Genomic DNA, 14,194 nt, shown 5'->3' on the forward strand with positions numbered 1-14,194 from the left:
TAGCTAAGCGAAAACAAGAGGGGGGAGCGTTTATAGGGAATAATGCCATTGATTTTAATGTGCATTTTGTGTGATTGATCTTCCTTGTCTCACCGCTGCTTCAGGTGCCAGAGAAGTTAACCTCGACGAGGAGCGAAGGGGACAGGCTTTTAGGCTGGCAGGCCCTAAAGAGGGGCTGGGCTTTCAACAGGGCACCACCTCTCTGTGCCAGGAGTCAGCCCGGAGACGGCCCTGATACCAACGGGAGGAGCCCTCCTGTCGACGTCACGACGGGTACAGAGTCCACTGGCGTCGGACCGTACCGGCCACACGCCCCTCTGTGTAGATCAGGGGGGGCTCAGCCCGTGAGGCCCACCGTCCCTTTGGACAGAGTGGAGAGAAGCTGTCAGCCGTCGCACGTGGAGACGAGCTCCGCCGTGGCCACCCTGGTCCCTCAGACCAGCGCCGGGTTCTCCTCCATCACCATCAGCTCCAGGAAGGTACTAACACGGTCGTCCAGCTTACCCATCTCGCTGCCCCCAGACGGCCCCTCCTCCTCCGCGGGCCCAGCTGACCCCGACCTGGTCACCATGGAGCGGAAGGCCACCATAGTGAAAGTGACGGAGCACAGCGTGACGTCCAGCCGCCCCCCACGGAGCAGCCCCGAGCAGGCAGAGAGCCGTCCGTACAAGGACCCCCCGCGCACGCCCGACACGCTGGTGCGGAGGAGGAAGGCCACCATCATCAAAGTGACGACGGAGCACAGGGAGACGTACGTGGGAGCAGGGCCCCCTGACGGCCCCCCGGACTACAGACACAGCTACACGGAGGGGCTGTACAGGGAGGACTGCAGCGTGTGGCGTCAGCGGGACCTGCAGGGTACGTCAGAACTCGACGACTCCTCCACGCCCTCGGGTCGCTCACTGGGGTCACCGGAGGGGACGAGCTGGGCCTGTGAGACGACAGACACGTCCACTTCTTTTGCCCTTAGTGATCCGGAGAGCGAGGGACACACGTTGCACCGGTCCACACTGAGCCTCTACGTGAGTGTCCCGCCAGGCGTAGAGGCGCCCCCTGCACCCCCTGAGCTCTCCCCCACGGCTCCCGGTGAGACCCCGGTGAGACCTCTGAGCTGCTACGGCCGGGTCTACAGACACGCCGAGCCGAGCCGGGAGGAGAACGACGTGGCACGACCTGCTATATCCAGGAGCCTGAGTGTCGGGCCGGAGTCTGACATGGACTCTGCAGGGAGTCCGGCCGGCGGTTTCCCCAGCAGACACGACGGGACGTCCCATGAAGGCACACATCAGCCCAGAGGAGATGGGAGCGTGAGAACGCCACCGCGGCTCCACACGCCACTCAGACCCTCACTGTCCACGCCTCTGACTCTGATCAAGAGTCCAGGTATAGAGTTTTTTTTAAATCTATATCCCAAGTTTCACAGCAGAGGTTCCCAACCTTTAATTGTCTTAATCGGGGCCCACCTGAAAATCTCAAAAGCGCTGGCGGCCCACCCATCTCACCACATTAAGGCCCACCCATCTCAACACGGCCCACCCATCTCACCACATTAACCCATTTAAGCCTGAAGTAAAAAAAAAAGGGGAAAAAAGCGTCTTCTGAAAGAGTACGCACGCACACACACACACACGCACGCACGCACGCACGCACGCACGCACGCACGCACGCACACACACACACACACACACACACACACACACACGCGCGCGTTGGCGTACACCCCTCCACATACGCGCTTCATCTCCTGAAGTTATTATGCAACTGCTCTCATCACAGGGTTGATTCCACTCTCTTCACCTTCTGACTGACGTTTGTGTCGAGATGAGACGCTGATACTTTCATCCCGCCGCCGCGGCTGTAATTGAAACGCGGCCCGCCGTTGGCTCCGGCAGATATCTGCGTTGGCGGCTGCTTTGTCAAAAAACATCCCCCCCCCCCGGCCCCCCCCAACTCCCCAGCCTCTCCTTCACCACCCACAGACACTCTCGTTTTCACCTGCTTTCATTTCCCCACATGGCCTTTTGCATGCATAATCTATAATCCCTGCAGTCCTCTTTTTATTTTCCGTTACTGGCAAATAGTTCCAAAGAGCTGCTCTAACCGTGTTTGAAACATATCCAGGTTGTGTCAGAATACCATCTGCACTACTAATATTTGCTATACATAGCATGTGTGTGTGTGTGTGTGTGTGTGTGTGTGTGTGTGTGTGTGGGTGGGTGTGTGTGTGTGTGTGTGTGTGTGTGACTGTGTGCGTGCGTGCGTGCATGCGTGCGTGTGTGCATGTGTTGTGTGTGCGTGTGTGTGCGTGCATGTCTGTGTTGTGTGTGTGTGTGTGTGTGTGTGTGTGTGCGTACGTGTGTGTGTGTGTGTGCGTGCGCGCGTGCGTGTCCTTATAATCTTCATTACTGACAATTCAAGCTGCTGTTATTAAAAGCACCACAAATATGCACGGCTTGCACGCGTTCAAAGCCAAAAGCGACACAGATCTGTATCTGTAATCCGATGGACTTTCCTGCTGAGCGCCTTCATGCCAGATCTCATCTTGCTGTGCCACGGCGGTGCCACCGCGTGTGAAATTATTAATTACTCTTTAATCGCTTCCATTAAGGGCATCATCTATTAATTACTACTATGGCCCACGGCTACAGGATTTCAACTCAACATGACGTGATGAAAGTCTACCTCTAAACGCGACGGCAGGCTATTGTGTAAGACGGGTTTAATGTTATGTATAGGTTATGTCAGAGCACAGATAGGCCTCCAGCAAGTAGATTGTATTCAATTCACTGCAATTATGTTGGTCTTACTGTAGGTTTTCTCATGTATCTCGTATTGTGCTGTTTGATTTAGAGATAGCAAATCAGAAACCGACTACATTTATTCTTCTTATATCGCTATATGGGCTACAAACAAACGTTTTGCCTTGCCTTGCCATACACATACAGATGAAGGAGCATCGCAGAGCATGATATATTCACAGCGACGTTCAATTTGTGTATTAGGTAACATCATTAATGCAGTTCAGTCGATCATTAATGCACTCCAGTCAATCATCAAGTGATTGCAGAGAGTCAGTCGTCCGTGTGTTGTGTTCCAGATCCATTTCCTCTTCCCTCTGCACTTCCATGACAGTCTGTCACTTAGAACAGGGGTTTTCAACAGGTGGTCCGTGGACCACTGGCGGTCCGTGAAGGTGTTGCATGTGGTCCCTGACCATGCATTTAGTAATGTAGCAAAGTGAAGATTTTGTATTTTGTACAGTGCACTAAACCTTTTGTGCACTGTTCCGTGGAAGTGCGTCAATGTTCTCAAGAAGGGTAAGTGTACCAGCTTGCCTGATTGAGTCATCATTATTAGGACATGTGCCCATAGAATCATGTCATGTGATTATATCCCATTGCAACACAACGGTGGTCCCCAGGTTGATTCTTAGTCAAGGTGGTGGTCCCCTGGTTCACAATCGGTTGAAAACCCCTGACTTAGAAGAACATGAAGCAAGCACATGATGGCAGCCCTTGATGATGACATAGCCTTTCCTCACACAAGTGTGTTCTAAAGAAGTCACTGATTAAAAGATCTCTCTCTCTGGCGTTTCAGATCCCGACAAACAGCAGACGCCGGAGGACATCCTGGCCGCCAACGCGGCCGCCATCATCGCTAACATCAAACTCCAACGACGACTCAACCCGCCTGTGACATCATCATCATCGCCTCAGAGAAACACAGGTTCAGTATTATTACTGAATAGAACCGCTGAGCCACGGCCCTGCAGGCCTACACTATCACTATTTGACAGTTTTATTTAAAGTCACTTTTCACATTTGGATGATTATATACCACTCCATCTCATTAGCTATTCAAAAATAGCAGCTACAAGCTATTATCACAATGCGACACGTTGTGACTGAGCTGCTATCCATGAAAGATTTTGACACATTTTTCAGACATGAAAATAAATAAATAAAATGAAACACAGTATATTAATGGCGGTACTATTTTTGTTTTTATACTTTCACATTAACAGTATTTGATACAGAGTAATTTCTTCCACCACTGACCAGAAGACGGTTAACATTCTAATGTCAGAAAGACATTAACCCATTTTGGGCGGGAACCCCTTTTGGTGTTATGTATGTACTTTAGCTATTGAAAAATAGCAGATCTACATGCTCATAGCGCGCCACCGAGTGCCACGCTATGAACTTGTATAGGTCTGCTATTTTTGAAAAATTGTGAAAATGTGCCTCCTAATCTTTGAATATATATTATTACAGAGTGAACATTTTAACTCAAATCTTTGCTTCTGGGGAGGTCCCTGGAACAACATATTTCCTGATGGGGGGGGGGCGGAGGCATATTACATATAGTTTTTGGGGTCCTTGGCGTGAAATATTGAGCACCACTGATACAGAAACGTCAGGCCTAAATGGGTTAACCCATTCTGACTTGAGATCAGATTCATACGAGGTTTCCACTGGACACACACTGGTCTGATGAACCCATTCTGACCTGAGATCAGATTCTAAAAATGTCAGTCGTTCTTCGATTTTTCAAAAATAGCAGACCTACAAGCTCGTATCGCGCCACTCGGTGGCGCGATATGAGCTTGTAGATCTGCTATTTTTCAATAGCTAAAGCATAACATGATGCTAACACCAAAATGGGTGCCCGGTCAGAATGGGTTAAAGGCATATCTGCAGTGCAGAGGACCAAAGGTGCACTGTGGGCTATGATTGAATTAATATTGATGAAGTGAAATTGCTTCTCTCACAAACTGTGTTCATTTGTTTCATTGGTAACAATGTGGTGTGCATGGCGGACCTGAAACCGAGGCTACGGTGAATTACCGTGGAAAGGCCCTCTGTGAATTACACGCAACGGAGTGAAACCAAGCTATATGTAAATAATTGAGGGAAGAAAGTTGTCAAATGAAAATGACACTTTAATTATTAAAAGTGTAATTTCCATTTGGCAACTCTTCTTTTTGTTATCTGTGCAGTCACACCGAACTGTGATGGTGAGTGCATATTCTGCCAATGCCGATGGGAATTGAGGGGTTTGTTGCCATAAATTGTGGATGTAAAAAAGAAAAAAAAGCTCTGTTCCCATTGAAAAGCATTGGCAGAATTAAAGTTTGGAGTGACCATGCACCCTAGACCAAACTTTAACCAATTTTGACCTGAGATCAGATCAAAAAAATGTCTTCTACATCCTGACAGTTTTCTGAAAAAGCTATGTTTCTATGTCAGTCGTTCTTCGATTTTTCAAAAATAGCAGACCTACAAGCTCGTAGCGCGCCACTCCGTGGCGCGCTATGAGCTTGTAGATCTGCTATTTTTCAATAGCTATAAAGCATAACATAATGCTAACACCAAAAGGGGTTCCCGCCCCAAAATGGGTTAATTGTAATTTGTGCCTATGAGGCCTAGCTATTTATTTCTAGCCATGGGCTGGCCAAGTCTAACCGTGCTAGACTAATTTAAAACACACGCCAGTGGTTCTGGTGACTAATATTTTTCTTCTGATGCGTGAGGGGTTGTGTTTTTTTTTCTTCCAGTTTTATATATATTTTTATTTTATTTTAATATAGATCCCCATGGCTACAAGCGTTGCGAGCTTGTACATCTGCGTACATTTTCAGCGAGTGTTCGCCCCAACATAGTTATTGTTTTTGTTATTTGTCTTCATAGCAGGATGTGCTCGGAGCGGGGAAAAGGCCAGACGCTCGGCTCAAAGGCCAGACCAACAGAGAACAGTCCACCTCGACCCGCCCCATGCCGGGTTTGTTCCCCTGAGTCCTGATCCAAACAGAAGAGCAGACACAGCTGTTTCGCTTCAGGTATGCTTTCTGGACAAACTTTTCCTTTCCTCCGCTCCGTATAACTTTCTGATGGGAGACTATAAGGCTGACGGCTTAATGCTCTCCACAGGAACATTAAACTCTCGCCATAATATTCAATGCAGAATACTTTCACGCTGTGATAGACAATGTGTATCCTATTCCCCTTTTTCCTCTCAGGCTCTACGAAACACACCACAGTGTGTCGGTGAGACAGAATGAGCCTGTCAGTAACAAATGGGCCAGCACCGATGCTCTCGCACAACCACAGAGTTTCCTATGCAAGCAGACAGTGTTTATGTGGCTCTTTTGTTGCTTCCAAACATTTCTATCTTAACCCATTCTGACCTGAGATCAGATTCATACGAGGTTTCCACTGGACACACACTGGTCTGATTAACCCATTCTGACCTGAGATCAGATTCTATAAAAATGTCAGTCGTTCTTCGATTTTTCAAAAATAGCAGACCTACAAGCTCATAGCGCGCCACTCGGTGGCGCGCTATGAGCTTGTAGATCTGCTATTTTTCAATAGCTAAAGCATAACATAGTGCTAACACCAAAATGGGTGCCCGCCCAGAATGGGTTAAGCCAACATACCCACTGATGCACCCAGAGACTTTGGATGTATAACAGAATAAAGGAATCAATGTCCACAGTTTGAATGTCGTTTTGATTTTCATTTACTTCCATTAAAGTGCAGTGATAGTACAGTTTACAGTACATTACAAACAGCTCCTTCTGGCATTGTCTGTCCTGTGTTGTCTGTCTGGTAAAAACTGGTTTGTCCACCAGGTGCATGCCGCACCGGTCAAGGTGCCTGGACCGCTGAGCCACGGCCCAGGCCATGAAAGTGCTTTATTACTATTTCATGGTGCATCTTTCTGCCCTTTTTGAGAGTGGACCAGCAATGTGTGTCTGTCTGTCTGTCCCTATGTCTGTTTCGGGTAGCAACAGGTGACAAGGTGGTGCTGTTCACACTGTGTACAGGGAAGCTGAGTTTAACACCTGCACAGAGCACAGTGCACAGCCATAGTCCGACAGCCAAAAGTCAGACAAGTTACAACTAATAGTCTGACAGCCATAGTCCGACAACCAATAGTCCCAACAGCCAATAGTACGACAACAGATAGTCTGACAGCCAATAGTCCGACAACTAATAGTCACCCTGTCATAACCCGGCCCGTTGGGCCATGACACATTGAGGAGGACGCAGTAGCAGTGTTCAAAATATAATAATAGTTTATTTACAAAAGGTAACTAATATTAACTTAATATATGAAGAATGCTTTACAGAATGTATGAGATGTGGAAGTCAGTAAGATCAGTGGTGTCAGTGTGGATAGTAGCCTATATGGTGAAGGTGTGTTGTAGTGTGCAAACAGTAAAGGGGCACAAACAGAAGGGTGCTATCATCATCTGGAGAGGGAGACAGATGGCAATTAAGCCCTATTTTATAGAGGTTCCACTGGCCAGGTGCTCCTAATGCACCTAATGAGGAGTCTCAAGTGGGCTGACGCCCACATGATCTGTGGGAGAAACACACACAGGGCAGTACACCATAGATATACACAGCACAGGCCCAACAGCACCACTCATTTCAGACGGGTCTGATTTTTCTTCCTTTTTTTTTGGCATGCAGGAAGCTCTGGAGAAGTCCAGGCCAGATTTCATCAGTCGCTCCCAGGTACAGTAAACCATACCCATACTGCGGTAGTATATAGGCCTATATCAGTACATGTACTTAATTACTTTCCACTACTGTATTTAAAAAATATATCGGATTTAAACGAACAAGGGTCCCGGTTTGTTTCAGTATTTGAGGGGCGCTAGCCCCTCCTACTGTACATCCATCTTTTAGTTACCGTTACCAGACCTTGCATTGAACTACACTTTCCTGTGCTCTTTTTTAGTTTGTTGCAAACTGTTAATAAAGTACTCAGTATCAACCAATGAAACCCTCTCCTGGCAGGGCAGAGTCAGAGAGCTGGAGCAGAAGACCCAGGCGAGGAGGAGGAGGGAGGCGGCGGTGTCGCTGGAGCCGCGCTCAGACGCCATACTGGGGCCCAATAAGGCAGGCCGCCATCATCCCCCCCGCGGGCACCACGCTGCTCAGACTGGTACCGTACCACCTCACCCCGCTCACCCACTGTCTGTGTGCCACGCATTGTTGTCTCTGTGCAGCTGCACTGGCTGTGTGCCAGCACGCACGCACACACACACACACGCGCACGCAAACATACTTACTTACTGCCTGTTGATCGCTCTTGTCTTTCAATTTGTCACTGTAGGCCTACTGCAGGGTGGGTGGAGAGAGAGCTGGGGGAGTGACAGATACAGTACTGAGATAAATATACGGGGGTGAGAGAGAGAGAGAGAGAGAGGGGGGGGGGGGGGAGGAGAGAGAGAGAGAGAGAGAGAGGGGGGGGGAGGGGGGGAGAGAGAGAGAGAGAGAGAGAGGGGGGGGGAGGAGGGGGAGAGAGAGAGAGGGGGAGGGAGATCACATTTTTTTATTTGGCTGTGGATTAATAATGATGAATATTCAGTGCCAACAATGTATGGAACTAGGCGATTTTAGAAATATCTGCGTGACCTTGGGGTGTTATTTATTTCGCTGTCGTGTGTGTGTGTGTGTGTGTGTGTGTGTGTGTGTGTGTGTGTGTGTGTGTGTGTGTGTGTGTGTGTGTGTGTGTGTGTGTGTGTGTGTGTGTGTGTGTGTGTGTGTTGCTCAATCTGATGAGATTTAAAAATACTACAGTATGAAGAGATTTTACAGTTATCGCTGCCCCCTGCTGTCCGTGCCTCCAAACTACACCCAGGAAGAATTGATAATGCCATGTCTTTAATAGTTAAAGGGGTATTTCACTTTTAGGGTTATTTTAACTGCTCATCTTCTACTCTGGCTTTTCTGTGTATGCACCCAAGGCAGTTTTTAAATTGCTTGATTCAATATTTAATTTCACCAGTCCCTGGACTATGGAGATTGATATTGTCCCTCTAATGTGTGAGTGGCCTGTGTTCTTTCAATAAAGTGTTTTAATTACCGGTATGTGTGAGATGGAGGATGACTGATGACTCATGGACTCATGGACATTGACTGGATCAATTATTGATAAAAATCTTCTAATATATTATTTCGGTCCCACAATCTATAAATCTCACACTATTAAGGCAACCGGCCGGTTCCACGCGCTGCACAAGGTGCCCTTTTCTTTCACTTGAGCACCTGCCCCTCTAAATGTCTGTGCACGCCACTGCACAACAGGATAAATCAGTCATCTCCACAAACACTAAAAAGATAGCTTCTGTCCGGACAGTGGGGAGCTTCCCTGTGTAAAGAGTCATATCATATGTTGTGTATATTCCTTGCACATGGAGGAATAAACCAGTCTACTTAAGGAAGCTGCCTGTGTTGTGTCCTTCCTTGCCCTGCCCCTGGGTAGTGACTATAGTCCGTCACATTTTGACATTTTACACAGGAGAGGCGATAGCTCTCCACTGTCCAGACAGAGGCTCTCTCCTGAGTGTTTGTGGAGATGACTGATTTATCCTGTTGTGCCTTGATCAAGTCCATGATGCACAACAGGTGCGCAGCCACACCCAGCTCTGAGTCCAGTTCTATTTTGACTCAGGCCAGGTGGGACTGCTTAAATCAGTCATCCTCCATCTCACAGTATGTACTTTTTATTTTTTATTTGTTGTTTTCCAAAATATATAGACAAAAACACAGCCCGCTCACGCATTAGAAGGACAAAATCAGTCAGAACGCACGGATGGACGTTTTCAATGATATCTAACGTGGTTAAAATTTAGTGTGTATACGAAGGGGGGCCGTTAAAGTGAATATATAATACATAATACATTCAAACACCTAAATATTGACTCAAGAAACAAACTGCCTGAGGTACACACAAAAGCTAGAGTAGACATTAAATTGACCCCAGAAGTGTTTACAAGTACACATTTTAATGAGCAACATTCACTAGTTGAGTAATAGGTATACTTTATGTGTATATTACTTTGACTGAAGAACTGACGGGTTGAGTACTTTGTCCACCACTCGTTCCAGTAGGCGGAGTGGAATCACTTCAGCTGCAGGCAGAGCGGTGAAGGCCAGCGTAAATCAATCCTCCGCCCCTGTCAGTTTTAGTGCCATGCTTTCTCATCAAATCTAATAAGGTCCAGTCCTAGTACGTGTGTGGTGTTAATGAAGATGTCCTCCTCAGAGGTCTTGAGGACTGTATTGGTAGCCACTTTGACTTTGGTGTTAATGAAGATATCCTCAGAGCGGACGTAGAATACGCACATCGACAGGCTAGGTGCTGGACTAAAGAAACTTCAGTAGATATTGGATGGAGCCCTGTTGCACACCACAGGTACAAGAAAAGACGTTCTTTATTGAAAATTCTGACATAAAGAACGTCTTTCTTATACCTGTGGTGTGCGGGCTCCATCCAATATCTAATGAAGATATCCTCCTCAGAGGTCCTGAGCGTCTGGGATTTGAGCCGAGGTGGGGAAGCTTCCTGGGATCCGGCATGCTCCCGAGGCACGTCAGACCCTCCTTAGGGATCTGTTTAGGATATGTTAGAGGGAGTAGGATGAGAATTAGGGTGAGGGGGTGGGATGACGAAAGCGAGAACTGAGGGAGAACCGGGGGTTGGATGGGCTTTATATATACAAGTGGAGGTGACCCGATTGGAGGTGGCTTGATAGGAGGTGGAGGTAGCTGCGTTGGAGGTGTGGCCATGCTCCTGAACTTTGGCTATGAGCTCCCTTAATGAAGAACATGTACAAAAATAATGACATTAAATGTCCTCGCACGCACGCACGCATGGACGCACATCTCCTGTCTGCTGTGTACACAGTATAGGATGTGTTACACAGTGATTTCTTGATAAGAGTGTCAGTCAATCTTTTCAAATGCCAGGAAAAGCCCAAGTGATTCACTGCCTTTAAGCCTTGTGTGTGTGTGTGTGTGTGTGTGTGTGTGTGTGTGTGTGTGTGTGTGTGTGTGTGTGTGTGTGTGTGTGTGTGTGTGTGTGTGTGTGTCTGTGTCTGTGTGTGTGTGTGTGTGTGTGTGTGTGTGTGTGTGTGTGTGTGTGCGCAAATGTGTGTGTGCACATGTGTGTGTGCGTGCGTATGAACTCTCTCACACTTCCAGATAACCTTTCGCGAGACAGAGATAGAGCCATTACGGGAAGAGAGACGCCGCTCAGATCCCAGAGGTGAGTCCGTCTTCTCAAACTCCTTGTCAGACGTGTCTCCTCTCACACACACACACACACACACACACACACACACACACACACGTCTCTCACACACACACACACACACACACACACACACACACACACACACACACACACACACACACGCCCTTATCAGCGTCACATCTCTCTCGAAATGTGAAATCACATCTATATGCTGCAGGGGTGGATGAAGAAGTACTCCTAATTGTTGTGTACTTAAGTAAAAGTATAGCAATACCCCGAATCTACAGTATGACCTATTTTTCATACAGTATGTATACATTATATCAAATAATTTGTACGCTAAAACACTGTTTAAGTAGCATCAAAATATGCTTGACACCCCATTAAAACCGGCCCGGGAAAACGTTTAAACGTGTGTCATCTTATATTTCAAAACTATGCAGATGTACAAGATGTTGTACAAGCTCGTCAGCGCGTCACTTTGTGCCGTGCTGCGAGCTTGTGTATCTGCTATTTAAAAAATAAATCTTGACGGCATAACAACTATACTGATTTAGAAGGCATTTGTAGAATCGGCCTTGGGTCTAAGAAGGTCACGGCGACATGCCGTCAGCTTATAGATCCTGTTGGGCTATAGTTTGTGTTGTTGTTGATCCAAGACTTGCTGCTCCTTCAAACCTCTCGTCTGCTTGTTTTCACAGTCTGGTCTGTCTCCTCTCCTCTCCTCTCCACACACTACAGTAAATGTACAATGATATCACACACACTACAGTAAATGTACAATGATATCACACAATGTTAGGTCAGGTTGTGCCGCACTCCGAGGGGAAACTGTACAAACTGCAGCACTCAGAGAAAACACATTACTGTAGGTGTTGATGGATGGCATTAGGAACGATGGCTATTTTATGACTTCAATAATAACTCTTCTGTAATGCATTTCATAGCAAGTTGATTTGCGTGCGTGCGTGCGTGCGTGCGTGCGTGCGTGCGTGCGTGCGTGCATGCGTGCGTGCGTGCGTGCATGCGTGCGTGCGTGCGTGCGTTTCCATAGATGTACTGCATGATGCAATTAGACAAATTGCATCCTATCTTACTCGGTGACACGTATAAAAAGATATCAGTGATAAAATGTCAAGAGGGAAACATCACTGCATCAGGGATGGACTTCTGTCACAAAGCCATGCATGCACAGCTGGTAAATGGTGCATTTATATATATATAGCACCTTCCAAGGTGCTTTACATAGATTGCGCATTACATTCACCCATTCATAAACAGATGGCGGAGGTAACCATGCAAGGCACCAACCTGCTCATCGGGAGCACTCGGGGTTCAGAGTCTTCCTCAAGGACACTTCAACACTAACTCTGGAGGAGCTCAGAATCGAACTGATAGTGGCCACTCTACCCCCTGAGCCACTGCTGAGCTGCCCATGAGCTGTCATTCTGAAAATGAGTGTAATATAATGGGTCCATCATGTACTCGCACGTCACTGACTAAAGTGTGCATTTTGATCTAGAATAGATTATATGGAAAAAGACATCAGTAAATATAGGGCTGGAAAATTGTGGTTGAATAGTAAGCTATTCAACCACAATTCTCCAGCCCTATTTACTGATGTCTTTTTCCATATAATCTAGATCACTTTAGTCAGTGACGTGCGTGTACATGATGGACCCATTATATTACACTCATTTTCAGAATTCAATGAATAAAGGGGGAGCTTCAAGTGCAGTTCTCGTGGCAGTTCTGGCAGCCGATCTACAAGCTCAATGTTGTGAGCCTGATATTTCTAATTGTACAGGACTAGTGAAAGTTTTTGTTAAGTGGTTAAATGTCAGAAAATAGAAAATACACATTAACGTGAATCCACCATACACTGATGATAGTGCTGTCAAACAAGTCTATGAAGACATCTATTTAAAACCTATGAAAAGTTGTAATCTTCGACACAATTTTATACAATATGAAATGGGGGGGGGGGGGGGGGTCCCTGCTTCATCTGTCTTTCAGAGTTGAAGACCTCTGCTGTAGGCCCATATACAGTATAGAGACCTCTGCTGTAGGCCCATACAGTATAGAGTAGTATATCATTGCTGATTACTTCTATGCCCTATTTCAGTGGTCCTCAATCTGTGGGTTGGGACCTCTCGCATGACCTTTTTGGGAGGTCCCCATGGTGACAGTCGAGTAAAGTGACAATTTAAATACTTTTAAGACCTAAAAATAAATTTATTAAATTGTACATCAAAATAAATCAAACAAACTATACTATAAATACTGGTCAAACATTGGCCTAATTGTCAAATAATATGCTGTAAGAAAGAGGCAAACACTGTGAGCGTGTAGATCAGCTATTTTCACAATATATATTCATTCATCAGTGGAGCTTAGTCAAAGAAAATGTAATGCCGCCCTCAACTCCTACAATTTCAAGTGCTTGTCCGGTTGTGGCGACACCGCAAAATATGATTATTTCAATATGCCATGGCCTGAAAAGATTGAGAACCACTGACTGCCCTATTTTATATGTTGTTGTATGTAGGCTGTAGCCAAATACATATCAATGTGGAGGTCCTTTGACATGACAATGTTTGAAAAGCACTGCTACTGTATTATGCTGTCAGAAATGCCCACACCACTCGCTGCGGTTTAACTGTAATCATCGACATGTCTGTATGACTGACAGGTTCCATAACAGTCTGCCGGAGGTGAAGAGGAAGAGGGAGGCGGAGAAGAAGAGAGAGCTCTATTTGACCAACAGACAGCGAGTGGAGCTTTTCAAGAAGGTAATGTAATGTCAATGATACATATTCAATGTGTGATATTGTAGTGTAAACAGCCGTGGCCCGTGGTGGAAGAGGTACTCTGATTTTTGACAGCTATAGACAGCTATAGCTGTCTGTGTGTCCCTGGCTGGCTGGCTGGCTGTGTCACTGTTACGCAGCCTAACATACACACACTTATTAACTGTATATATGATGATTTTGGGTGTGACAGTACAGTACAGTGACAGTACAGTACAGTAGAGGGACCCCCACACGGTAACTGTGTCATTTCTGGTCCGTTTCGGACATGGGGCGGCTGTTCCTGTGGGCCTGGAACTTCCGGGGACCCCCCCGGGGACCCCCACACG

At 46.7% G+C, this 14,194-nt stretch overlaps 1 protein-coding gene across 1 annotated transcript in view; it reads left to right on the plus strand.

Moving 5' to 3' along the window:
- Window positions 1-14,194, plus strand: part of cUnh10orf90 (chromosome Un C10orf90 homolog) — a gene marked incomplete at its 5' end in the record, with an annotated part of 36,948 nt that overhangs the window by 15,457 nt on the left and 7,297 nt on the right. The window contains 7 exons of the mRNA XM_080789335.1: window positions 105-1,383; window positions 3,598-3,726; window positions 5,691-5,839; window positions 7,482-7,526; window positions 7,812-7,959; window positions 11,004-11,067; window positions 13,748-13,847. Of these exons, the coding sequence (XP_080645461.1) occupies window positions 105-1,383; window positions 3,598-3,726; window positions 5,691-5,839; window positions 7,482-7,526; window positions 7,812-7,959; window positions 11,004-11,067; window positions 13,748-13,847 (1,914 nt within the window). The remainder of the gene's footprint in view (window positions 1-104; window positions 1,384-3,597; window positions 3,727-5,690; window positions 5,840-7,481; window positions 7,527-7,811; window positions 7,960-11,003; window positions 11,068-13,747; window positions 13,848-14,194) is intronic.

The sequence above is a fragment of the Protomyctophum bolini genome (genome assembly GCF_963924005.1).
Source record: "Protomyctophum bolini genome assembly, chromosome: 18".
In the NCBI taxonomy this organism is placed as follows: domain Eukaryota; kingdom Metazoa; phylum Chordata; class Actinopteri; order Myctophiformes; family Myctophidae; genus Protomyctophum; species Protomyctophum bolini.